Below are 25836 nucleotides of genomic sequence, written 5' to 3'. Positions count from 1 at the left end.
ATTCAGCATTCCAATGACTTCCCCAAAACTTTCCAGAGGCCTTTTCCAGATCAGCCCAACCTTGTTTTCCCTACCTAATATTTCAAGCTACAGAGCCACACTAGGACTTTGTCTCACTGTACTACAAAACCTCCTAAGTTCTCAAAGCAGCATATCTTTTAAGAGTTATTTCCTAATTCCTTGTACACAAGCCACAATTTTGCACACCAGCACTCAGCCCCCACAGAGGCAGGTAACTGTGGGCACAAAGAATTTTAGCTTTTCTACATTGGTTACACAATGGCCACCACAAGTGGCCATATTTATATGCTCAGATTTTTTATTCTTTCCCACTGAAACAAGGGAACCTTTCAACACCTAGCAAAGGTGCCCCAAAAGAGTACCTAGAAGCTGGAATGGATATACATTTCAACCACTAGATTGCTGATGAAAGCCTAGACTTCAACCATTAAAAAAAAGAAGCAGAAAAAAAAAAACCACTGCATCAGCTGCATTGCCTCTCCACTCTTCCACTCCCTGTTCAAGGTGCCATTTAAACAGTTTAAGGCTGGTGTATCTCAGAACTGTTTTCTCCTGAGGTTGTGTATTTATGCACATGGTAATCAGGAGAGGCTTTGTTAAGTGCCTTGCCCTCTCTTGCAGTACTGAAAACAGGGACATAGCACTGGGCCTTCTCTGCAACACAACATAAAAAAACAGTAAACAAGCTTTGGGGAATGGAAAGGCTACAAAAGTCCACATTACATATTTACTGGTTCCCTGCCTTGGTCTCTGGGCAAATCCTCAAAGTGGCTAACAAAATTATAAAACAAAAACAAAAGCAGAACGTTAAACAATAATAACATAAATTAAGACTAACACCAAAATAACACAGATCCCTAACACAGGACAACTTTACTAGGGCCTCTCCTGCAGGGTTTAACAGCCAAACAGCTCCATGATGGGAGAGGCAGCCCCTTAATCAGAACCTAAATCCATGCGCACCTTTCAGAACAGTCCCCATCTAATCTTTGTATCTTGCACTGTTAGCAAGGGGGCTGCCACATTTGCGCCAATTTGCCTACTTGCACCAACTGACACTTCCAGATTTTTTTTATATAGAATAAGCCCCTTGTCAATGAAGTTGATGGCAGTGCTGAGAGAAATAGACAGTGGGCCCACTCTAATGCACACCTGCACATACATGCGCTCGCTCTGGCTCTCTCCATAAAGGATGAGATCTGTAATGGCAAGGGAACAATGTCTGCCTCTTGCAGTCCAGCTGACAGCCAATCATCTGGTAAGCAGGGAAATTGGGCAAGATCCTGCGACTTTATAGGTCATACCAAAGGCTGCCACAAGCAGAGTAGAATTCGCTCACATGCTAGGAGACCTGGCAAGCCACCTCACTCTGCATTGAGGCAGCTGGTCCAAATGCCCTTCTCCAAGCCTGCTCGTTTTCAGTAACAATTCTGGGCTTTGAAAGTTGTTGCTGTTTGAATCTTTTTATCCTAGTGCCACTGCTGACTTTTGCAAAGCTTCGATTTAAACCAAAAAGAAATGCATTTTGATATGGTTTTGTTCTCTGAGGTTCCTAATTTAAAGCAGACAATGCAAGATAAGAATTAACTAAGCACATTTCTTATTTAGCCTCCCTTGAATCCCACTTTTTCATTTTATTTTAATTAGTAGAAGCATTTACTACTTCTCTATTATTGTAATGATATGTGGGAAAAACCTTGGGAGACAGGGCCAAGAGACACCAACTAGGGAACGGTCAGATAAGAGACTGCATAGCCCACAACTGGATAGTGGGTGGGGCAAGAGGCTCAGAAGAGACCCTCCCTAGTTTCTCAGGCTGTAAAGGAGACAGGGGAGAATTATACTTTCAAACTTGCAAGATCCTGTTAATGCAGCTTTACAATAGAGTAGAATTAGCTCATCTGGTTGTGTTTCCTGTCTGGTCTACTTAATAAGGTTGTCAGTTATCAAAACTCACTTGGCCAACTTCAGGCCATACTTCATCAACATCAGCCATCACCTGTTCATCTCTTCCCCACCCCACCACACCCCACCCCCATAACATCCAAGCCAACATTGCTTGCACTCTGAGGTCACACTGCTCCATGTTTCCACCACACCTGTTCTGTTGTCAGCTGCCAGCAATGTGAGTCTGGGGACCAGAAAAATGTAGGCAATTGAACACGCAGGGCGAGAGCTCCCACACGGCAGCAGCCGGCATTTGCCCTCACATCAGATCCGGCTCTTTGCGTGTAAGCAGACCAGCTATTTTATGCTAGGGGACAGCAAGGAGGGGGGAGACTGCAGACCCAGGTGCCAGATCCAGTCTGCCTGCTCCTGTGTGGCATTTAGGTGTTTTAAAGTCTCATTAACAACAGGGCAACAATGGGCGCTTTTAAAATAATAACAATAACAACAGCTGCGTGAACAGGTGATTCTCCCTGAGACAGCTGCAGAAGAGGATTAACCTTTCCTTCCCACCGTAGTGCAATCCTAACAAAAATAACATCCTTGTGGCTACAAAGCCACTGGGCTTAGTAAGAGCCCCACTGGCCCGCAAAACACCTTTTTGAACAATCTTAATTACCATACAAGAAAGCTAAGCCCCAGAAACAGCAACAGCAGGTTTTGAAAGAACAGGAACATAAGAAAGATCAACTACAGAGACGGGGTAATGTTGAAAGAGATTTGGGGGGCTCCAGCTTTCACTAGTGCCATGGCGGCCCATTAAATCTTCATCCTGTAAAATACAGCTCCAAAGAAAAAATGTTCTTCATCGGTCTCGCTCAACACTTGGCTGATATAAAATAGAAGCAGTAATCCAAATCAGAGTGGCCTCACTTTAAACACACCCTGCGCACTGGAAGTGCTCTTTAAATGGGCAGATGATGAGAACGAGTGAAATATTTTTGTCCTATATAAAGCCTGACCTGACACAAAGACCTAAGACAAGGCAGGAGAGCTGCCGCCACCACCACCCGCACCACCCGTCTTGATTCGGTGGCTCAGTCAGGGTATCCAAGAAAATCTTCCTGCAGATATCAAATGGAGAGAACTCCCAACTGGGAGCGGCAGCGGCTGGGGAAAAAAAAGAAAAAAACCTCCAGCAACTCCCCTACTCCATGAGGATTATGTGACAAACATCTCAATGGAACACAACCACCTCACCGTCTGCCTAGGATCCTTGCTTGTGGGAGGGGGAGAAGGTTGTGTTTGCAAGAAGAAGAAAACACTCATTTTTATTAGCCCGATCAGGCTGGTGTATAGAAAGTTATAGTATAGTCCTCAAGACATAAAAGAGCAGGGTCCTAAAGAACCTGTGTTTTGGAATATTTTATTTATTTAGCTGGGGGGGGGGAGATCCATCCCTGGAGAGAAAACCCTTAGTAGCGACACCAGCCTAGGGGTATCAGCTTCATTGGCACAAGTGACCCTGACCTCAAACCCAAGCTCCAGCTGACCCTACGAGAAGAATCTCTGCATGCGATCACAGGGGCAGAACTTCTACAGACTTTCTTCTGTAGCTCACCTCCATCCTTGAATTTCAGCATGCTCCCTAAGTGCAGCACCCTGACCCAGTACAAGGCCATATGTAGCAGGGACCTTGGTTGACTGATGCAAACACACGCGGAACCAGAATCTGCACAAGAAAAATCTAATCTAGTGATAGGAAGCTAAGGAGTGTAGCTGGCAAAGCCCCTTGTGAGATATAAGAGGAACTGGGAAGATTTTAGAATAAATAGAAACATCAGCTCCATTTAGAGAGAGAGTGTGTGTGTGTGTTTGTGGAGAAAGAGAATACATACAGACACTCCTTCTTCCTCCAACCTTGCACATCTGACACCACATATTTCCCATTATCAGAGCAGGAAGTTTACGACCGGCAAGCAGCACAGGAAAAACCAAATTGCAGGCTTTTAACAGCATCCTGAGAGCTGCATTCCTGTTAACTCCTTTCTGGCTCTCTGGCACACAGAGTAGTAAATCAAGCAAACCCTTGGCTTGCATTCCAGATAGTAAGTGCAATTTTAACCAGCCCACAGGACTCTCCCTGCTGAGCAGGTGCCAGATTGACATTCTGCTTGCCATTGGTTTCATGTACAGATTTCCCAATTTTATTCCCATCCAAAACACCAATTCCCCCACAAACTGCCAGGCAATTCTTGCCCAGGACTTTGATCACAAAGTTGACCATAAAGATGAGCAACAAGGCAATTGGGTGGTACATCCAATCATCCCAACATTCAGGATAGGTTTGGGAAAGGGAGCTAAACTGCAAGGAGGTGAGCCAATTTGCTACAAGTCTCACGAGACCCTTAGCTTCTAAGTACTGTATGCAGATCCACTTGAGCGATAGGCAAGCTGTGTGACACTGGCATCAGTGTCCAAATAAAGCAGACACAGCTGTGCAATTCAAGCACCAAGTGGCAAGAACATTTCTGGAATTAGCCATGGACTCCACGGCTGGATCCTGTCCAGAAATAGCACTTTCAGTCCTTGCTGTGAGATTTGCCCCGTTCGACAGAGAAACTCTCGTGACACGTGTGGTTCACAAAGAAGGTTTACTCATGCGTAACGTAGTAGTCACAAGCAAAGCCAGGACTGGCTTGGTACAATTGCATCACTTGTTATATTCCCCCCTTCCCGCACTTTTTTCCCGCCCCGCGATCACGTTGCTGCTGCGGATTATTGGCCCCCCCAATAATCCCCCTTGATTGTCCATGATGGCAGGTTCGGTCAGGGTCCATTGTCCTTGATGGGCAGTCCCCCCCGGCTTGGGTTGGTCCCTCCCCGTTACGTGCAAGCCCGCGGGTTCTGTGCTGCGCGCGATCTTGTTTCGCTGCCTGCGGCCCCGTTCATTGTTGGCTCGCGCCGTTATCAGTTTATAGTTAAAAGCTTCCGCTGCGGTTTTCCTGTTTGGCTGGGCGCAGGTGGCCCATTAATTAGCGGCACTTTCAGTTCCTCTTTCCCTCGCTAGCTGCCGCCGGTGGAGTTCGCTGGCTACGAGCTTCCCCGAAGCCCCGTGCTGACCGAACCTGACATACCGCCCCCCTGAAGACAAGTCCCCCTCTTAATTGGGCTACTAGGGTGTTGCCCCCCCATCTGCCATAACGGTGTGCCTTTCCTTGGCTAAGTCACTTATAGGATGGGTCCCCGAAGGTTCTCCTTCCCCTCCTTCCCTTCCTTCGCCGCTGCGCACGTCGAGCAGCTGGCCACGTACTCCCTCGTATCCCTCCGGAGAGACGGCCACCAGAACTGTTCACGCAGGAGGTGGAAAGTCCTAACAAACCCACAGTGTCCCGTAGTGTCCTCGGCGTGCCCTCTCCGGAGCACATCCACCCGGCAAGCTTCTGGAACGTAGAGCCTCCCCTTGTGCTCCCAGCAGGTCCCTTGTTTCTTCAGGGAGTCCTTGTTGTTTACTAACCAGGGGTCTCCCTCGCTCGCCTCTGCACAGCGCCGCCTCAGCTCTGGCTCGGCTCCCTTCCCCTGCTTCTACCTTGGGGGTTGGGCTCCGCCTTTCGCCTCCAGCTGGGTCGTCCTTGTTGGGTCCCTGGATTCGAGCGGCGGCTCCCTCAGTGTCCTACAACCTTCCAGGTTCCCCTGGCCGCGGCCAGGTCCCGGTCTATCGCCGGTTGCTTCACTCACGCTTGGCGCGGACCAGTCGGCTCCCGGCGCCACTCCTGCCCCCGCTCTTGATGCCAGTGTGATCGCCGCCTGCTTTGCCACGGGGCCCTCGGGTCCCGCTGCCACCGTCTCTGCTGTAGCCGACCCCTGCGTTGCTGCGGGGCCCTTCGTCGTCGATGCCACCGCCACCTCGGCGGTCTCTGACCCCTCTCGTTTGTTGGTCGCCCTCGGCGCCGTCCTCGTATTCGCCTGACGGGCGGTTGGTCGCCCGGGCCCCGCTGCTGTCGCTGCTGCGGCTTGCCGGCCCTCGGCTCTCTGTCGCGCAGTCGCCACCTCGCCTAGCTCCGTGGGGTCCTCAGCTCCCGCGCCGCCTCCGCGGCTCAACCTGGCTTCCCCGGTGGTGCCGTCGAATCGCACCGTCTCTGCTGCCACGCTCTCTCGTGCGCTTGCCGCCTCGGCTCCTCTGCCGGTCTCCCTCGGCGCCGCCCTCGCCGCGTGTGCAGTTGGTTTCCCGGGCTCTATTGCCGCCGCTGCCGCAGCTCGCTGGCCCTCGGCTCGCCGTCGCCCAGCCGCCACCTCGCCGGGTTCTGTGGGGCCCCCTGTTCTCGTGCCACCTCCGCAGCTCGACCCCGTCTGCTCGGTGGTGCCGCCGAACCGCACCGTCTTGGCCACCCAATCGATGTGCGGGTTCTGGCGCGTAAGCCATGCCAGCCCCAGCACTAGTGCATGGCCGGCCCCCGGGGCAACTACTAAGCCTAGCTCCTCCCGGCTTGTCCCCACTGTCAAACCGACCGGCTCAGTGCGATACTGCGCCGGTTCCCCCCCTGCCGTCGATCCATCCAACTGGCTGAGTGCGAGGGGCTTCCTGAGTCTCCTCACGCTGAGCCCCAGTGCGGATGCCAGTACCGGGTGGATCAGGCAGTGGGTGCATCCCGAATCCAGCAAGGCATCGACTTTCGCCTCTGCTTCTGATCTCACCCCCTTGAGGTGGACCCTGATCCTCATGGGCGAGTAGCTTCTTCTGTCCCGCCCTTCCTCATGCTGCCACTCCGTTGGCTGCTCTGGGGTGCGCCTCAGCGTCGCCGGCCATCGCCTCCCGCTGGCTCGCTCTCCCCTCCTCGCAGAGCCGGGCTTCCTCGTGAGCCAGCCGGCTCCGCTGCACACCGCTCCACTAGCTGCTGTCTCCTCCCAGGATCGGTCGGGGTCCCTTATAGCCGGGAATCGCCGGCCCCCGTCCTTTGTGCAGCTCGCCAAGACCACCTGCCTCGAGGGGCACTGCACCATCCGATGCCCCTTGCCTCCACACCGGTAGCAGGTCCCTGCAGTCTGCCGGGCGTTTCCAACCTCGATCCTCTGCCGTCGGCTCCTGCGTCTCGCCTCCGGTGCCGCCTCACTTTGGTCCGCTGTGGCTGGTATCGGGGCTCGCGCCTCTCGCTTCCCCGGGTCTCCGGCATCCCCCGCCGTCTCCACCAGCCAGCTCCACTTCACTAGAGCCTCCAGGTCGTCCCTACTGGGTGCTCCCCCCTGGATCTCTGAGTGGAGCCTGTCCTGCACAGGGAGATAGGTTAGTGGCTTGGGGCGCCCCAAGAGCTTGCTCCTTGAGCTCCTGAATCGGGGCGCTTCTGCTGGCCGCCGACCTCCCTTCGCGCTCCCCGTCAGGCTGACCACTTCTGCTAGCCTGGTCTCCACGCCGCCCTCTGCGGCTGCCCCAGCCGGGGCCCTGGGTCCGCCACTCCATGCCTCCCGCATGCCCGGTACAGCTGTCGTCTGCTGCTGGAGGTCGCCCTCCAGCCCGTCCAGCCTCTCCTCCGGCTCCTGGCTCCTGGACCCTGCGCCGCTGCTCCCGGGAACCGCACGTCCCATCAAGCCCTCTGGCTCCGTCCCGCTGCTGAGCGCCCGCTTGGCGCCCCGCGAACTGGCCGTGGTTGTGGGTCCCCTCTTCCTCACGCTAGGGACTGGAGTCATCTGCGCAACCTCTGGTCTAGGCTCCGTGCAGTTTCTTGAGGTCGTATCCTCACTGCTGCCGGTATCGCCCGATTCCTTCTTCGCCTGCGACTCTGCCCCTGGGGCCTTGCCCCGCCGGAAGATGGCCTGCAACATCACTTGGACAGCATCCATCCGCTGCTCGATCTTGGCCTCCAGTCGGGTGAATCGTTCCTCACGCTCTCGGGCCTTGGGTTCCGAGTCACTACTCGTCGCGACCCCCCATGCTGGCGACCCGTTGGGGCTCCTGCCCCCGCCGAACGACCACCCGTCCTCTGGCGCCCTCTTGGCTGTGTCCGTGCGCCATTCGCCCCGGACTGGTCCCGCCATCACGCCTTCGGATCTGGGCTCCTGGTAGCCCAGCTGGCACGCGGTTTCCCCATCGCTTGCCATCTCCTGGTGCCGTTAATCAATTCCTCTCCGGTCTTGGCTGCAGGGAAAGAAAGGTGAGCGCTCCTCGGTGTGTACCGGGTAGCACTCAATGTGAGTCCTGGCTTTATGTGAGATTTGCCCCGTTCGACAGAGAAACTCTCGTGACACGTGTGGTTCACAAAGAAGGTTTACTCATGCGTAACGTAGTAGTCACAAGCAAAGCCAGGACTGGCTTGGTACAATTGCATCACTTGTTATATTCCCCCTTCCCGCACTTTTTCCCGCCCCGCGATCACGTTGCTGCTGCGGATTATTGGCCCCCCAATAATCCCCCTTGATTGTCCATGATGGCAGGTTCGGTCAGGGTCCATTGTCCTTGATGGGCAGTCCCCCCCGGCTTGGGTTGGTCCCTCCCCGTTACGTGCAAGCCCGCGGGTTCTGTGCTGCGCGCGATCTTGTTTCGCTGCCTGCGGCCCCGTTCATTGTTGGCTCGCGCCGTTATCAGTTTATAGTTAAAAGCTTCCGCTGCGGTTTTCCTGTTTGGCTGGGCGCAGGTGGCCCATTAATTAGCGGCACTTTCAGTTCCTCTTTCCCTCGCTAGCTGCCGCCGGTGGAGTTCGCTGGCTACGAGCTTCCCCGAAGCCCCGTGCTGACCGAACCTGACACTTGCAACAACAGGTCTGGGTACCACCAAGGAAGAACCTGCAGGTAGTCAAGACATATTACTACTCCCAATTTGCTGAGGTAGTAACATTCAGTGTAAGTATTAACACATAGATGATGCAGTCCAGCTGGACCCAGTTCACTGAGGGCCATGACTGGAGAAGCAGAATACACTAAACTGTTGACTAGGCATAGGTAAAATGCCAAGCTCTCAATATTTATGCCTGGTCAATCCAAATCCCCTTTCCTGCCTATCAGCCACAGCAGCAGCAGCAGCAGCAGGTGCCCCTGTTATCCCTGGTCTATGTAGAAGACTTTCAGTGACCTCAGTCAAGCGGCTGTTTTCCCACAACATGCTAAATCACACTTAAATGAACCGCAGCTTAGGGAAATAGTCCAACTGCTTAGGATCCCATGTTACCCTGAACCATAAGCTAACCACACTGGCTAAGTTTGCACTAGCCACTAAGCCACAAACAAGCCAAATACATTTTATACAGGCGTGTTGTACTAACCCTGGAAAGCTGTGCCAGTAACTCATTTTCCATAATGTGTCTCATTTCTACCCCAACTTATCCTTTATCAATTTAGTGCAGATTGTTAAGCCTCTAGGAAAGCCGAACAATTCCACTGCTACAGCAATAAAGGCCATTCTTCCACATTACAGACAGCCAAAGAGAGAGAATAGTCTGCAAGGCTAGAACCTCCTGGGCCTCTAAAGTATTTTTAAAAACTGCTCCCATGAGCCTAGCTGACCCTGCCTGATTTCAGCAAAGGCTAACCAGATTAGTCCTGACAATGCTTGGATAGAAGATTACCAGGAAGTCCGAGAGCAGGAGGCTAGATTGCAACGTTGGAAAAACACCCTTGAAGGTGGCAATACCAAACCACTTCCATACTGTGGCCAAAAAAAATAGGAATTCACACAGTCACCCAGATCTAAGCTCACCTTGAGAGTCTTAATGATATGGCTGCTATCACAAAGCCTCCGACTCCCGAGAAATTTTTACTTCTCTGTTAAGAGTTCTCCACTGCTAATTTAAAGGAGAACCATCCTTGTTTATCAACCATATGACTCACAACTTTGGAAAGGGGCCTTTGAGGCCATCTCATCCCATAATTGGTTCCACTTGCCAACTACTCTTACAGCTAAGAGCTTTTATTTATTTATTTTTCATAACGGCCTTGTGTATGGTAAAGAAAAGATGAATATATGCAGCTTCTTCTGTCTAATCACTACCAGGATGGGGGAAGTTGTATCTGATCTTCCTTTTGTTGTAATGCAGCTATGAAATGATATGATAGTAGTTAAATTTCTGAGAGCCACTGGCTAAATTACCTTAACACTAGAGAAGGGTCGGACCAGCAGGCAGTGTCTCAGGCTCTCAGGAGCCAAACAGCCCAATCCATAGGGAGAAGCACCCCAAAGAGATCTAGAGAAGGAAAGAAGCTTGAATTCAGGAAGGCAGCTGGGCTAGAAATTAGGAGGGATGGGTTAGGGAAAAGAAAGCTGCAAGCTTGATTGATATTGCAGCAGCCTTCAGCAAGCTGGTGCAATCCAGAGATGCTGCAACCACAAATTCCAGAATTCCAACTTATCATGGTGTTTGACTTTGGGGAATTACAGATCTCAACACATCTAGAGGTTACCAAACTGGAGGGAGGGCAGGTTTAAATGAAGGGAAAGCAAAGCAGATAAATAACTTGGGAGGAAAAAGGAGAGTGGAAGAGAAAAATGATGGAGAATGTTGCTACATATAAAGCTGCCAGGAGATGGAAGAGTTCAAGTTCATGTATTGATCTGAAATAATCACCCAGATATTTAGCTGCAGGCTGCTAGTCCCTCTTTACTAGCTTAAGAGTCTGAAGTTCTTTCCAAAGAAATTGCACTTCAGCTTTTTATAATTAAACCAAGCCGTCTTGGAATTCTGTATGGGGGAAAAAAACTCCATGGGAAGTCAACTCACAATGGACACCAAATGGCTCTAATGATTTTGCTTCTGTTACCTTGATCAAAGTTTGGGCATCACATTTCCAGGTGGTCAATCCAACAGCTATTTGGATTTTAATGAGGCCACCAGATCTGCCTCTAGCAAGTGAATGCTCCTTAGATTCTTTGGATACAGTAATATATTTGAACACAAACTTTCTCAACCATCCAGTGATACCTGAAGTGCCATATTAGTCCCTTCTGATTACCATTTTTTGTTAAGCTATAATATGAATCAGTACGCACTTGAAAGGTCTCTTGCATTTAAATCTCCAATGCATTCAGTGGCAATGGCAGGCATGCATATCCTTTTTCCTGCAGCAAAGACTACAACAAAACCCAAAGATCACAACTTTCTCCCACCAGAGGTGGTGGGTTACAACTCCCAGGATTCTCAACCAAAATCATGAGCTGGCTGCAAACTCTGACAACAGTAATCCAATGCATTTAGACAGCAGAAGGCTAGAGAAAGCTACTCTTTGGCAAAGTTTGTTAGAAAATTCCTGTCCCCCTATTTTCAAATGTAAACATAGTTCTGAAACAAAAAATGAACGACTCATAGGCCTCTCTCTCTCTCTTTTTTTCTTTCATCTGCTTGCTTCATACCTCAGGCTCATTCTTCTGAAGTCTCAGGCACATTGTCTCTTGTATGAACCCCTCATCTTCATTTGCTGATGTAGGCCAATCTGCACACAAAATCTCAAAGAATTTATAAACTAGATCTGACCACCCATCCCCAAAAGAAAAAAAAATTAAAAGAGGGGGTAGAAAGTACAGGAAAGAGCACCGCTTAAGCCAACAAGAAGAAAGAAATCAATCTCACATAAAAAGAACGATAATAAATTCTGTGCAAGGAAGGCATATTTCTTTAGCAGAATTTGCTGGTTCTTTTCTTTAATGTATTTGCAGACTATGATTGTTTAAACAAGAAGCCAGAATTATAAAAGTTGAAGTTAGTAGAGACAAAAACAATTCTTGGGCAAAGCCAGCTAAAAAGTATAGATTCTTTAGAAAGGAAGAGAACATTGGAAGACAACAAAGAAAAAATATAGAGCTGGGGAGGAAAACTAGATATAATACTGTATAGGCAGCACTCTCTGCATTCATGACTCCCAAGTAGTTCCTGCACAAGTACAAAAGATGGAATTACCAACACATGTGAAGGTAAATTCACCTTCCAATTCAAGTATAATTCTTGGTGGCTTCAAGGAGATGTCTATGTAGTTTTGTGGGCAATAATATAGATATGGTTTGCCACTGCCTTTTTCAACACCCTAGTCTAAATTACAATGTCGGGATTTCCTGCAGGTCTTTTGTCCAAATATTAACCAGATCCAATCCTGGTTAGCTTTTCAAGATCAATAAAGTCAGACAGTTGCTGAACCAAGCTAAAGAAAAATCTCTGAGCCTTCATTAAAGAAACAGACAAGTTTCTAACTCTCAGGGTTACAGTTTACTGAATCTCAGGAACTTGGTGGCATTTGGAAAGCATTTTAGTTCTCTTTACCAATATTTTCCTTGCATCTCTCTTTCTCTTCCCATTTCTTCTCCTTCACCCCATCCTTTCTTCTGCTGTTATTTTGCTACTGAATTAAGATGGGGGGTGGGGAGCAAATCTGCCAACAATAATCTGGATGCAATTTTTAAAGCTGTTTTTTTAAAACCACATCACATGAGCCATCAGCAGCACCCTATATCCAGGCAAGCCCAGTGACTTCAGCCAATCCAAGCTACGGAAAAGCTTGCCTAAATTATCTCAGCAGGGTCTGGTCTGGTTAGCCCTTGGATGGGAGACTATCAAAGGTGTAGGCTAGACTAGGCAATATCCAAGAAGGGGAATGGCAAACCATCACAGGAATGTTTCCAAGCAATCCACATGGACATGAAGTTGCCAGGAGGTGAGTTTGACTCCAAGGAGATTTTACCTTACCCACACAATTAGCATTTGTATTACAAGGGAGGAACCTTTGATCCCTTGCTCTGGTATCCATTCTTCAGTTTACCTTCCTTGCATCGTTAGACTTAGCAAAAGCTTCCCAGCATACCAAGATGAACAGCTATTTAAAAGGCTACAGTTTCTTGTTTACAAGGCTACAGTGGGGAGGGATAAGTTAACCGTTCTCCTTTAACATGTTGCAACACTCCCCCATGGAATTTGTACAGCAATGAGATTTGAATAAAGCCTTTTCTTGAAATCAGTGAAAGAAGGGTTTTTTTCCCAAATCCAATTGCCATATGGGGAAAAATCTGTGGGGTGGCCCTGTCACAGCCAGGAAGAGAAGGGTTAACCTCCTCCCTATAGGTTGTGAACACCCCCTAATAAATCTGAACTGCCAAAGCTTTATCTATTGGCTCCTGTGGAAAGCTTCAGCCAAGCATAATTGCAGTATGGATCAGTGATTGGGGGTACAGCTGCAGAGAGCTAGCTAGCACTGCTTTAATTCTTGGGGGAAAGCATTTTTTCCAAGCTTAATGGCAATTGGAGGGAGGAGGTATGAGATGGAATGAATAGGGATATTATATGCTGGGTGAGTATATGAATAATTATGTAGGCCTCCCTCAGAGTCACAGGGTAGAACTTGCATGTCAGTCAATGACAAGGGTAAAAGAGAGCCAAAAGCAAGATTGCATTGTACAATATTTCTAGGCATTAAAGAACACACACGCCCCTTTTACCTGAATTATATCAGTATGGAAGAAAACTTCACATTCCTTCAGAATTGTTATTAAAGAGCAGGTTCCTAAAATCTCTGACTGCAATATTCTTAACACCTCTCTGGAGCCACTGAAAGAACAGCAGCAAAAGGTTGAAAGCATTTTGCTGCATTTTAGTTTAGTATAATTTGGAGCTGCTCAGACCTAGAGTGTATGAAGTGACAAAACAAGCCCCGCACCGATAGAAAGATTGGGAAGGGTTGTATTAGAGTGTAAGGATGCCTGATCAACCCAATTTTGCTTCCAGCTCATAAAACATCAAAACTGATATAAGAGACTTCCTCTCATAGCTTGTTTTTCCCCCAAGGCCAGTTTTAAACCCACAACAGCCAACCATCCAGCTTATATATTAAGTCAGATGCACTCAAAATGGACACAGCTCCAATGGATGAAATGTCACACTGTACACCAAAATGATTCTTATGGAAGAATGAGGGCAAGATGATAACGCTGACAAGTGTAATTCTTTATCTATTCTTGCAGTAAAGAAAATAGCAGAATAAATTATTTCTGAACATGTGCAGGTGAAGGGTTTTATTTTTGCCATCTTTGACCTCAGTGATCCCCCGTCCCAAGCCCAAATTTACTCAGCTTCAGTGTCATCTGATCATAAAAAGCTGACAATAAAGATCAGAACATAAACCAAAAACTACAGTCCCTACTTCTTCCCCATTGGGTACAGGTCACTATCCTGTGCATACAGGTGGCATTTAAGAACAAACAGCATCATGATTCCGTTTTAGTATTGTAAGGAACGGTTAGACTGACTGCCTATTTTGCTTCTGTACCTCAAGCTTCTGCTGAGATGGCTGAAGAGAAACTGCTTTTGCAACTAGGAATCTTATAAAAGTTATAAGGTGCTAAGCATATAAAAGCTATGCTGATTGTAAAGGGACATTTTGCAGAGGTGCAAAAGGAAATGGAAAGATGTGGTTAAGCTAAAAGGGGGACGCGGTGGCGCAGTGGCTTAATGACGCTGAAAGTGGCCAGCCAGAAATGGTCGACCCTTCAGCGGTTCGAGCCCAGCCTTCGTGCAGCAGAGTGAGCTCCTGCTTCCTCCCCAGCTCCTGTCAACCCAGCAGCTCGAAAACTTACGTGAGTAGATAAATGGGTCCTCTCACCCCGGTGGGAGGAAAAATGCTGGCGGCACCTTGAAAAAAGGAGTCAGGAGCAGTTGCCGGTAGTGTGGAAGCTGCGCTTGCCCGAAAAAGGCGCAAAGCAACGGAAACCCCGCCTCCTGCACTCGCCAGCTGGGCTCCGCTCTAGGAAGGAGGCCCTGGCAAACCACTTCCGAAACACCTAGCCTTGAAAACTGCAGGGACTCATCCAGGCAGTCGCCGCAGAATCGGTAACGATTGAATGCGGATTAAAAAAAAAAAAAAAAGCTAAAGGCCAAATGTCTTACTTGATCATATCAGAGCTCCTAGATACATTTCCTGAGCATGCATGAACTTTTGCACCTACTCTTGCTTCTAACCACACTATGCAACTACATCCTCTGCACAATTTGGGCAAGCAACAATGCCTTATATGAGGAACCCCTGGAGCAAGTGAGGACTAAAAACTTAACTATTCGTTTATGCTGCTTAAGCTAATGTTTTGACAACCTTGGAAGGCGGGTACACTTGTGTGTGTGACCCTCCTCCTAGATGCTTCCTAATAACAAAAAGGTATAAAAGCTGTTGTACACTGTTCTGGGTGTGGCTGTTCTCTGTCTTTTCTCTGCCAGCCAGCCAGAGAGTGGTCCACCCTACTTTTCTCTTGGCCAACAATAAAAGCTGAACTTTCTTTGGAAAAACCTCAGTCTAGAGTCTCATTTGAACTTATAGATTCTGGGCTAGAAAAACCTTACAGTATCATAGACCAAACCTGGCAACATTTACTGGGTAACATCATCTTCAGAAGTTGCACCCCTAAATTTACTACACCCTCTGCCTGAAAGCCCCATTCCCACTTGCCAGCTAGGCATGTGTACTTGCCAACAGGAAGTCAATTCTCCTCCACAAACATGGCCACCATGGTTACAGGACTTTGCAAACCCTCTAGGCAGACGCCTTGGAGCTGAGCCCAGGTCTGCAATGGATTGCATTATATATTCTTAAAAAGGACAAAATAAATAAATAAACTTTGCCCAAAGCATTCGAATGCAGCAGGGCCATTCAGAGAGCAAAGCAAAGAGGCCTAAAAATACATTCCATTCTTCTAGCAGGGCAAAAAAGTAAACAGTGCCAAACTTCCTAAGAGGAAAGCGGAGGGTCGGGGGGGGGGGGGGCGTCAGGAAGGAGAGGGAAGGAGTCTGACTCAGACAGCAGTGCTACAAAGGGATGCAGCAGCTCCTTGAGAAGCTGAGGAAGACAACGCAAAAAAACACTGAAATCAAAGAAGGCTGAAACCCAAATGGAAGGAAGTGTGTGTATGTGTGCCTGCATTTGTCTGACACAATTACAAGAAATGTGCAGTAAGAAATGGGACATCAGATGGCAATCTGGCCACATGGCTTGTAGAACCAATAATCTCCCTTTCACTGGAAAGGAAATTTGCCTTTAAAGATGGCCGAGAGAGACTTCTTTCACACTCAGGTCACAGCTGTTCTGTGAATTGCACTGGCTAAGACTGCTGCCTGGCTGGCTGGCTGGCTGGCTGGCTGGCTGGCTGCTGCCACCACAGCCACAAATTTCCAAAGAGCCTTATTTTTAAACCTGAAAAGCCACTGGACCTGTCCTTCTAACGTCTGCATCCCAGTCTTTTCCTAATAAAGGCGGTAGAAAAAGCTACTCACCGGTCTTGCCCTTCTATTCCCTCTTTGAAACTCAAAAGAGAACCCAGAGTAGTACAAGATGCTAGTGACTCTTCAAGCAGAGCTAGTTTAGTGCCTACGTAATGTTTTCAAAACTCTTGACCACACTTAAGTTATCTAGAGTGACCCTCATGCTCCTCCCTTTCTTCCACCCTTGGGGTTTGCATCTCCTCCCTTATCCCCCTTAAATTTCCTCCTCCTTTCCCTTCTGAGCAAGAACTACATCCATGCTAAGCCATATTTAAGCAATAGTAGCTGTGTTGGCTGTGAGGAAAAACATCTCAAAATTCCATAGTGACAATGTCTTTGTAACACCCACCAAAGGTTCATACTATTTGCAGGCTTTAGATTTTCTTAAAAACTTTCATCAGGCATAAGGTCTGAAAGCCAAGGAAATAAGGACTTGGGGGAGGGGCTGAATATTACAGCCAATGTGTGTCAGTTTCTATCAGAAAGGAAGTGATAGTCTCCCTACAAATGGAGTCATATCAGGTACAGAGGGCTATTAGATACAAATGTACACTTCCCAAAGCTTGCTGGGAAGAGACATCATTTAAGGTTTCAGATCAGAAACAGAACAGAAATCCTAGTTAGAAGTTGATTTAAATCTTGTAAGAAGCAAATAGTCCCTGATTTGGCCCAGATTCAATATTTATGGTATGAAATCCACAACCACCTTGAAATTTGCTAGTTTATGGATTGATTTGAAGATGTTGCTTTGTTAACTCTTTCAGATAGCAAAGTGAAGCGATGAGAATGAGACATGATTCAGAACAACACACCTTCGTTTAAAGTCTTTCTCTATAATCTAAATATATTGTGATTTATATTCTATTAAATCTAGAAGCCTTTCCTGTCCTCTTCCAGTTGAATATCTATCAAATACTGAAGCACAGGTTCAGAAATTATAACCGCTGGTTACTTCCTCCTTTCCTCCCGCAATACAAGAAAAGCCAAGCCTCTGATTGTGAAGACAAAACAATACTGCATGTGAATATCATGTTTAGACTAAGAAGTAAGATGCTCAGAAGATGTCATGATACTGCGTTGTGATTCATTTGCTCCAAATGAAAGCATCAATGGCAACTTGTCCGCAAGGGAGCTAAACGGCTTAATTAGCAGTCACAGCATTATTGTTGTTGTTGTTATTGCTATCAATATATCTTTACTCTAGATGGCACTTTTCAGAGTAGCAAAACAAAAATGTCAGGTTTCTTGCCCAGGGGACAGGGAGAGTACAGTAAGATTAAAAAGCCAGCAGGAAGAATGGGAGATGTAAGTGCAGCAAGGGATGAATTCTGAGTAAATGCACTTGCATTTTTTAGACTTCATTTCGGTTGCCACAGATGAGAATTAGCTGATGACCCTTTTTGCCCAGTGACTCAAAGTGTTCATTAATGTTTATCACAAGGAACTTTGCAGCAACTCTGTTGTGTGCATCACTAGTGCCATTAGAATTTCAGAATGCAAAAGCTGAGATGGAGTTCTTTCCAAGAGGCCGAATGAACAGCAACTCATTTCAAAGTCTTCAGGATCCAAGGTTAAGCCAAGGCAAGATTCTTACAAAAATCACAGTAAAATAATCGTAATACAGGTAGTCCTTGACTTACGACCATTCATTTAGCAACCATCTGAAGTTACGATGATGCTGAAAAAAGTGACTTACAACTGGTCCTTGCACTTACGACTGTCGGGGAAAAAACCACGTTAAACACGGGAGGCAGACACACCATAAAACAAGTCACTTCAAAGTTCTAAAAGCTTTATTAAATGTTAGTTCAACAAGCAAGTAAAGTTCAACCAATAGCATACATGGTACTCACTTAGATTCACATTGCAATGTCATGACCATTTTCATCGAGCCGTCAGGTAAACAGTTTGACCAAAATGGTACCGACCCCCTCAGATGTAATCCTTTTTATCCTTTAAAACCACAAACCACAGACATGACTCCTAGGTTTAGCAACTGATTTGTAACGTCCTTGGTGCTAATTTTACCATACCTTCCTCTTCTATTCCCATCAGCAGTTTGCTTAGTCTTGCATTTGACTTTTCCTGTCATTGCCCTACAGGTCACAAGAAGCTAACCTGGCTTTATCAAATGTAATCAAAACTAACATTAAAACATATAGAAGGCTACTAAAATTTTCCTCTCACACGACCATTGCAATGAACCCACAGTCTTTTGATCAAAATTCAGGCGCTTGGGAACCGGCATGTATTTACGACAGTGATCAACATTTGCCACCTTCCCAGCCAGCTTCCAACAGGCAAAATCAATTGGGAACTGCACAATTCATTTAACAACTGTGTGATTCACTTAACAACCAATGTAAAATTGGGTGTGGTCATGTGATACCTCACTTAATGTCCATACAGTTTAACGATACATTTTCTGGTCTCTATTGTGGTCATAAGTCGAGGACTACCTGTAAGCCATAAGCAGAATCTTTCTATCTTCCATGGGCATCTCAGCCAACTCTAAAGCAGCTCCACCCCTCTTTTTTCACTGTGCTTTGTGGCTCTCTACAAAAATAAGGGAAGCAAATCAGACTGTGGAAACTACAGGGGTATCTCACTGCTGTCCATCGCAGGCAAGATCTTTTCCCACATTCTCCTGAACAGACTTGTCACTGTCTCGGAAAGGAACCTTTCAGAGGCACAGTGTGGCTTTTGGCCAGAACAGAGTACAGCAGACATGATATCTACCATGAGGCAAGTCCAGAAGAAGTGCATCAATCAGAACAAGCCTCTTTACTCTGTCTTCATTGACCTGACAAAGGCATTTGACACTGTAAACAGGGGTCTCTGGATCATCCTGAGACTTTGTGGATGCCCGAGAAAATTCGTGAAGTTGATTCAGCTACTCCATGATGGAATGACAGGACAGGTTCTTTACAACAGTGATACATTAGCTGCATTTGCCATTTCCAGTGGGGTAAAACAGGGTTGTGTGCTAGCCTCAGTCCTGTTCAATCTGTTCTTCACTTCCATATTGTCACATGCTGTCCAGGGTCTGAAAGAGGGAGTGTATCTCAGGTACCAATCCGATGTCACTCTCTTTGACCTTTGCTGCTTGAACGCATGGACAAAGTGCCTCCATACAGTCATCCAAGAAACCCTCTTTGCTGATGATTTTGTGCTCCTGGCGCACAAAGGCAGCAATCTCCCGTTGATGCTGAACAAATTCTCAGATGCTGCTATACTCTTTGGCCTATCAACCTGAACAAGACTGAAATACTTTATCAGCCCGTGCCAAATATCAACCCCATAGAACCGAAAATCACTGTTGATGACATCCAGCTGACAAATGTAAACAGCTTCAAATATTTGAGAAGCACCATCTCAAGTGATGGATCTTTGGGCAAAGAAACTGACTCCAACCAGAGCAGCTGTGTACTAGAGTGCTCAGTCAGCACAACATCTGTATCTCCACAAAGCTGAAAGTCTACAGAGCTGTGGTAATCCCTTTTCTCCTATATGGATGTGAGCCCTGGACTCTGTACCGAAGGCACATCAAACAACTAGAGAAATTTCACATGTATGCACTCCACTCCATCTTCGGCATTCGTTGGCAAGATCGTGTCTCCAACCTGGGTGTCTAGGATCATGCAGAATCCACCAGCATTGAGTCCCTGATTATCAGAGCCAAGATGTGGTGGGTGGGAAACATCATCAGAATGGATGATCACCATATGCCTCGCCAGTTGCTCTATAGTGTACTGGAGTCTGGGAAGAGACCTTAAGGCCAACCACGCAAGTGCTACAGAGATGCTGTAGAAGAAACCCTACACCACTGTGACATCCAGCCAAGGGAACTAGAAGCTGCAGCTGCTGACAGAACTCACTGGCAAGCCCTGTACTGTGACACTTCCACCAACTCTGAAGACAGGCACCACCAAAAACTGATAGGAAACGATGAACAGTGTCACAGAATAACACCCACAGTTACTACAACAATGGACTTTCAGTGCCCCCATTGTGTTAGACTCTGTGCTTCCAGACTGGGGCTGCAGAGCCACCTCCATGTCCACAGATGAACTGCACAGAAGCCTGTCTTCTTCAAACCCAAAGGACTACCACCCTGCTTCTTCCAGACAAGGCTATTCTTGAACCGTCTCCCTACCTCATTCACAAAATCATACAAATTCCAATGACATTTTGCTCCTATCTGTAACTCTCTCATCTTCCACCATTTTTCATTTCATAGAAAACCCATTATGAAAAATATGTAATAACTGAGCAATGCTTTTTGACTGGCAGCGCTGGAAGCCCTCCAACAAGGAAGACACCTAACTCTACAGTGGTACCTCTACTTACGAACTTAATCCGTTCCGTGACTCTGATTGCAAGTCGAGTTGGTCGCAAGTCGAAGTAAATTTTCCCATAAGGTTCAATGTAATTACCATTAATCCGTTCCGGCGTCCGCAGACCACGTGTCAGGGGTAGAAAAACGGCCGCGGACCACGTGGAACGGGCGGAAAATGGCCGCGGACCACGTGGAATGGGAGGAAAATGGCCGCGGACCACGTGGCACGGGCAGAAAAATGGCCGTGGACCACGTGGAACGGGTGTAAAATGGCCGCAGACCACGTGGAATGGGCGGGAAATGGCCGCGGACCATGTGGCACGGGCATAAAAATGGCCGCGGACAACGTGGAACGGGCGGGAAATGGCCACGGACCACGTGGCACGGGTAGAAAAATGGCCGCGGACCACATGGAACGGGCAGAAAATGGCCGCAGACCACGTGGAATGGGCGGAAAATGGCCACGGATCTGGTTCGTAAGCTGAGGTGAGTTCATAAGTAGAAGTAAATTTTTGGGGCCAGAGCTGATTGTATCTCGAAAAATTCGTAAGTAGGGGCGTTCGTAAGTAGAGGTACCATTGTACTAGCAAGAAACAACTTAATCTTGCTGTTTAAGTTAAAGTATTTCCATTCACAGATTCTCCCTCGATGGCCTATCAAAATCCACCACTGGATATTTGCAAAACTGGGAGCAGAAAGCTCCAGAGAACTGCAGAATATTCAATTTTTCTTCAAAACAGTGCTGGTCCAGCCATTCTGGGAATAATGCAGAGGTCTTCTGGAAATTAATTTTCCAAACCAGAAGTTGTTTCTGATGTTCTAAACATGGTGTCCTGGACAAAATTGGGCAGGAATATGTCTGGAAAACCACAGTTCAATGGATTCCCTTCTGGAAACCACCTGATCACCCAGACAACACCATGGACCAGAGAAGGAATAGAATTGGAGGTTTTCTACATCCCTAAACGTCACTGTGATGCCCAGAATCTTTTCGAGTGGGGCAGCAATAACAAATCTAATTATTACTAGCAGTCTGTCAATATTAAAGGAAAAAAATCAGAAATGCAAAACTATAGCATTCATCAGGTGTAGAGAATTCTGCTTTAAACAAGAGAAAGAAAAAAATCGGAAGAATGATTTTCCAGTGTAAATCTAAATTTAGTTATGGCTCCTAATGAGCTGAATAGGCTAACCTAGTTTTCAGTGTTCTGTGTTAAACTACCCATATAATATGTGGGGCCAAATGTTTTCTATAGGTTATTCCCTTTTTCAGATTATTCAGTTTTCTTATACAACAACCAAAGCGCACTGAATCTCTAGCATGGTCAAAGCAATGTATCTTTTAGCAGGTATTGCAAAACTAAGTTTTTATTAGGCTGGACTATGAGTTTTTTCCAAATACAATGCTTCCTTATGACTAGGCATTGCACCTCCACAGGCTCTATGCCAAGTTTTAATTCCACTCATTATAAATACAACATATGTTCCAAACTACCTTTAATACTTGCCTGGTTAACACATTAACAACCAATCTTTCAACACAGCAATCACAAAGACTTAAACATTTTATTCTCTAATACAGTGGGGCAAAAAAGTATTTAGTCAGCCACCAATTGTGCAAGTTCTCCCACTTAAAAAGATGAGAGAGGCCTGTAATTTTCATCATAGGTATACCTCAACTATGAGACAAAATGAGGAAAAAAATCCAGAAAATCACATTGTCTGATTTTTAAAGAATTTATTTGCAAATCATGGTGGAAAATAAGTATTTGGTCACCTACAAACAAGCAAGATGTCTGGCTCTCACAGACCTGTAACTACTTCTTTAAGAGGCTCCTCTGTCCTCCACTCGTTACCTGTAGTAATGGCACCTGTTTGATCTTGTTATCAGTATAAAAGACACCTGTCCACAACCTCAAACAGTCACACTCCAAACTCCACTATGGCCAAGACCAAAGAGCTGTCGAAGGACACCAGAAACAAAATTGTAGACCTGCACCAGGCTGGGAAGACTGAATCTGCAATAGGCAAGCAGCTTGGTGTGAAGAAATCAACTGTGGGAGCAATAATTAGAAAATGGAAGACATACAAGACCACTGATAATCTCCCTTGATCTGGGGCTCCATGCAAGATCTCAACCTGTGGGGTCAAAATGATCACAAGAACGGTGAGCAAAAATCCCAGAACCACACGGGAGGACCTCGTGAATGACCTGTAGAGAGCTGGGACCAAAGTAACAAAGGCTACCATCAGTAACACACTATGCCGCCAGGGACTCAAATCCTGCAGTGCCAGACGTGTCCCCCTGCTTAAGCCAGTACATGTCCGGGCCCGTCTGAAGTTTGCTAGAGAGCATTTGGATGATCCAGAAGAGGATTGGGAGAATGTCATATGGTCAGATGAAACCAAAGTAGAACGTTTTGGTCTAAACTCAACTCGTCGTGTTTGGAGGAGAGAGAATGCTGAGTTGCATCCAAAGAACACCATACCTACTGTGAAGCATGGGGGTGGAAACATCATGCTTTGGGGCTGTTTTTCTGCAAAGGGACCAGGACGACTGATCCGTGTAAAGGAAAGAATGAATGGGGCCATGTATTGTGAGATTTTGAGTGAACACCTCCTTCCATCAGCAAGGGCACTGAAGATGAAACGTGGCTGGGTCTTTCAGCATGACAATGATCCCAAACACACCGCCTGGGCAACGAAGGAGTGGCTTCGTAAGAAGCATTTCAAGGTCCTGGAGTGGCCTAGCCAGTCTCCAGATCTCAACCCCATGGAAAACCTTTGGAGGGAGTTGAAAGTCCGTGTTGCCCAGTGACAGCCCCAAAACATCACTGCTCTAGAGGAGATCTGCATGGAGGAATGGGCCAAAATACCAGCAACAGTGTGTGAAAACCTTGTGAAGACTTACAGAAAACGTTTGACCTCTGTCATTGCCAACAAAGGATATATAACAAAGTATTGAGATGAACTTTTGATATTGACCAAATACTTATTTTCCACCATGATTTGCAAATAAATTCTTTAAAAATCAGACAATGTGATTTTCTGGATTTTTTTCCCCATTTTGTCTCTCATAGTTGAGGTATACCTATGATAAAAATTACAGGCCTCTCTCATCTTTTTAAGTGGGAGAACTTGCACAATTGGTGGCTGATTAAATACTTTTTTGCCCCACTGTAAGACAACCCATAATAGGGTTGCTTTGGACGGATGTACTTATGATGCCTTTTAATTTAAGAGGCATGACACTTTTTAATGACAATTGCTAAGGTCACCAAACTAAAAGACAGTTTTGATTTTTAAGATGTTTTTGGATCACAGCTATGTGATTGGGAAGCAACTGCACTACATGAATAGCCCCATGAATCCCAAAACCAGAGGTCTATGCACAGACTTTAATTGAATGCCATGAGATATCTGATTCATGCTATTAACTATTGGAACTGACAATTCAAAGGAAGATATCTGTCAATAGGTAAACTCATTAACCCAATCAACCTCTCTCACATGGCCCATATACTGACACTGGATATAAACAAACTACATCAGTATTTCCTGGCAATTATTTCAACCTAAGATTTAAGTAAATAATGATTTTTAAAAAACCAAGGCTATGACTGGCAGAATTGTTGGATTTACATTCTAAGTCATTGTTTATCTGAACAACCCAGAGCGGTCTGGTTAATGACTTAGTATAAACTAAGTCATTAACCAGAGCTTATAATGGCCTAGTTCAGATAACGCATTAAGTTGAAATCAAGCAAACCACATTATGACTTATCCCAGAGTGTTAACCCTGCCAATATGTACATCAATTATAATGCTGATGCTGTTCTGAAACACACACTCTCTTCTATGACTGCAACTGACAGACAGAAATGTTAGAGTTGTTCATGAAAATGTAGTATAGAGCTATCTCTCACCAATGTTTTATTCACAACAAATATGAACATTGCCTAAACTAAACCACTCTATCATACAAAGAAAGCGTGTTACTAACCCAGAAACTCAACACCTGGGAGCATCCAAGAGTATTCAGAGTTAGAACACTATTTAAATGGTGTTTGGAAGCATCACAAAGGAAACAGAAAAACTACGAACAGAACCAAGTTTACATCATCTGCTGACTAAGCAGCAAAATACAGGCTAGTTATACTGTATGAAATCTTGCAAAGTCTTGGGATGAGGCAGTATATAAATTGGTGTAATAAATAAATCAAATTTTAAAAATCTATGTAAATTGGTACACAAAGGTGAGCCTGGATGGACTATTATGTACTGAATGCTACAACACCTGCTGCCTTGATACACCCAATGTGCGATGCTACAGCTGGCTTCTCCCATAATTTGTTAAATACGTCACAATATCTGGGTTCATATAAGGCTAAAACATAAGCCATGGTTTACATATCACAATAGCTGAGTTCACATAACGTGCCAAACAGAACTAAACAAGCCACATGATAGCTTAACATGCAGACAGCTCCTGTGATTTAAGGATAGTGGGACCAGAGATGTTGTTTGGTTTAGATTTACAAAGGCCTTGGGTTTCTGCCTACTGACCCTCAAGTGAACAAAGTTTACAACTCCAACCACCAACCCCAACACATTTGGGGAGAAGGAGGGAGGAGACAGAAAGAAAAACTATCTGAGATGAAAGAAAAGCTATTCCATAGAATTTTAAAAGGGCATGAAGAAAAGATTCTTAATCTCCTACTTCATTATCCAAGAAACAAAGGGGCCTCTCAGAGCCACAAGAGACAGTGAGAAAGAAATTACTCTCCAGATGGAGAAGAGACCTCAGTTACTGAATAAAGTTTATAGGTAATCTTGCACCAAATGAAAACATGAAGACAGATATATCCTCAGACTAGTGTAACATACTACTTCTAAAAATTTACTCAACATACAGACTCCTTTAAGTAAATATTCTGTTGATACATCATGGTATGTAGGAATTGGTACCCTGAACTTTTGTTTCTTGACAGTGGCTTGTTGGCTCTGGTTCCAAATATGATTTCCAATAATGTTTAAGAACAAAATGTACTTAACTATAAGCTTTAATCATGATTAAGGCCAGGGTACACTGGTGAGGGAAAACATGCCAACTGTGGTTAGCTCTTTATCATGCATGGACTAGCAACACTGCACCTTCAACAGTTTTCTCTTACTACTACTCTATACAGGTGTGATATGATGATTCTTTGGACTTCTTCAGAAACAAGCGTCTAATATCAAACAACAACAGTGTAACAAAGTCATCTAAACCTGCTATTGTTATAATTATAACTGTAATATCCATGATCCAGTAAGATGAGTCAGGTATGACAAAGGGGGCTGTATGATTTGATAAGTAAGAGAAATGTATGATTTTTTCAT

The 25836-nt window shown here is 46.0% G+C and overlaps 2 protein-coding genes across 6 annotated transcripts in view; both read right to left on the bottom strand.

Annotated features, from left to right (window-relative positions):
* The window catches only part of PLXNA1 (plexin A1), a 372167-nt gene that overhangs the window by 320024 nt on the left and 26307 nt on the right, over positions 1-25836 (bottom strand). The gene's annotated exons all lie outside the window — the stretch shown is intronic.
* LOC148216729 (uncharacterized) lies at positions 4507-8695 on the bottom strand. The gene is made up of 2 exons (XM_088134263.1): positions 7291-8695; positions 4507-7173 (listed from the first exon to the last, which is right to left on the bottom strand). Exons 1-2 carry the CDS (start codon positions 7999-8001, stop codon positions 5494-5496), a joined length of 2391 nt encoding a protein of 796 aa, XP_087990389.1. The 5' UTR covers positions 8002-8695; the 3' UTR covers positions 4507-5493.

Source organism: Python bivittatus, unplaced genomic scaffold, assembly GCF_059951505.1.
Source record: "Python bivittatus isolate LINGU-HERP-01145 unplaced genomic scaffold, Pbiv_v1 ctg000080_np1212, whole genome shotgun sequence".
Taxonomy (NCBI): domain Eukaryota; kingdom Metazoa; phylum Chordata; class Lepidosauria; order Squamata; family Pythonidae; genus Python; species Python bivittatus.
Note: the sequence above shows the minus strand (reverse complement) of the source record. Positions and strands in the feature narration are given on the sequence as shown.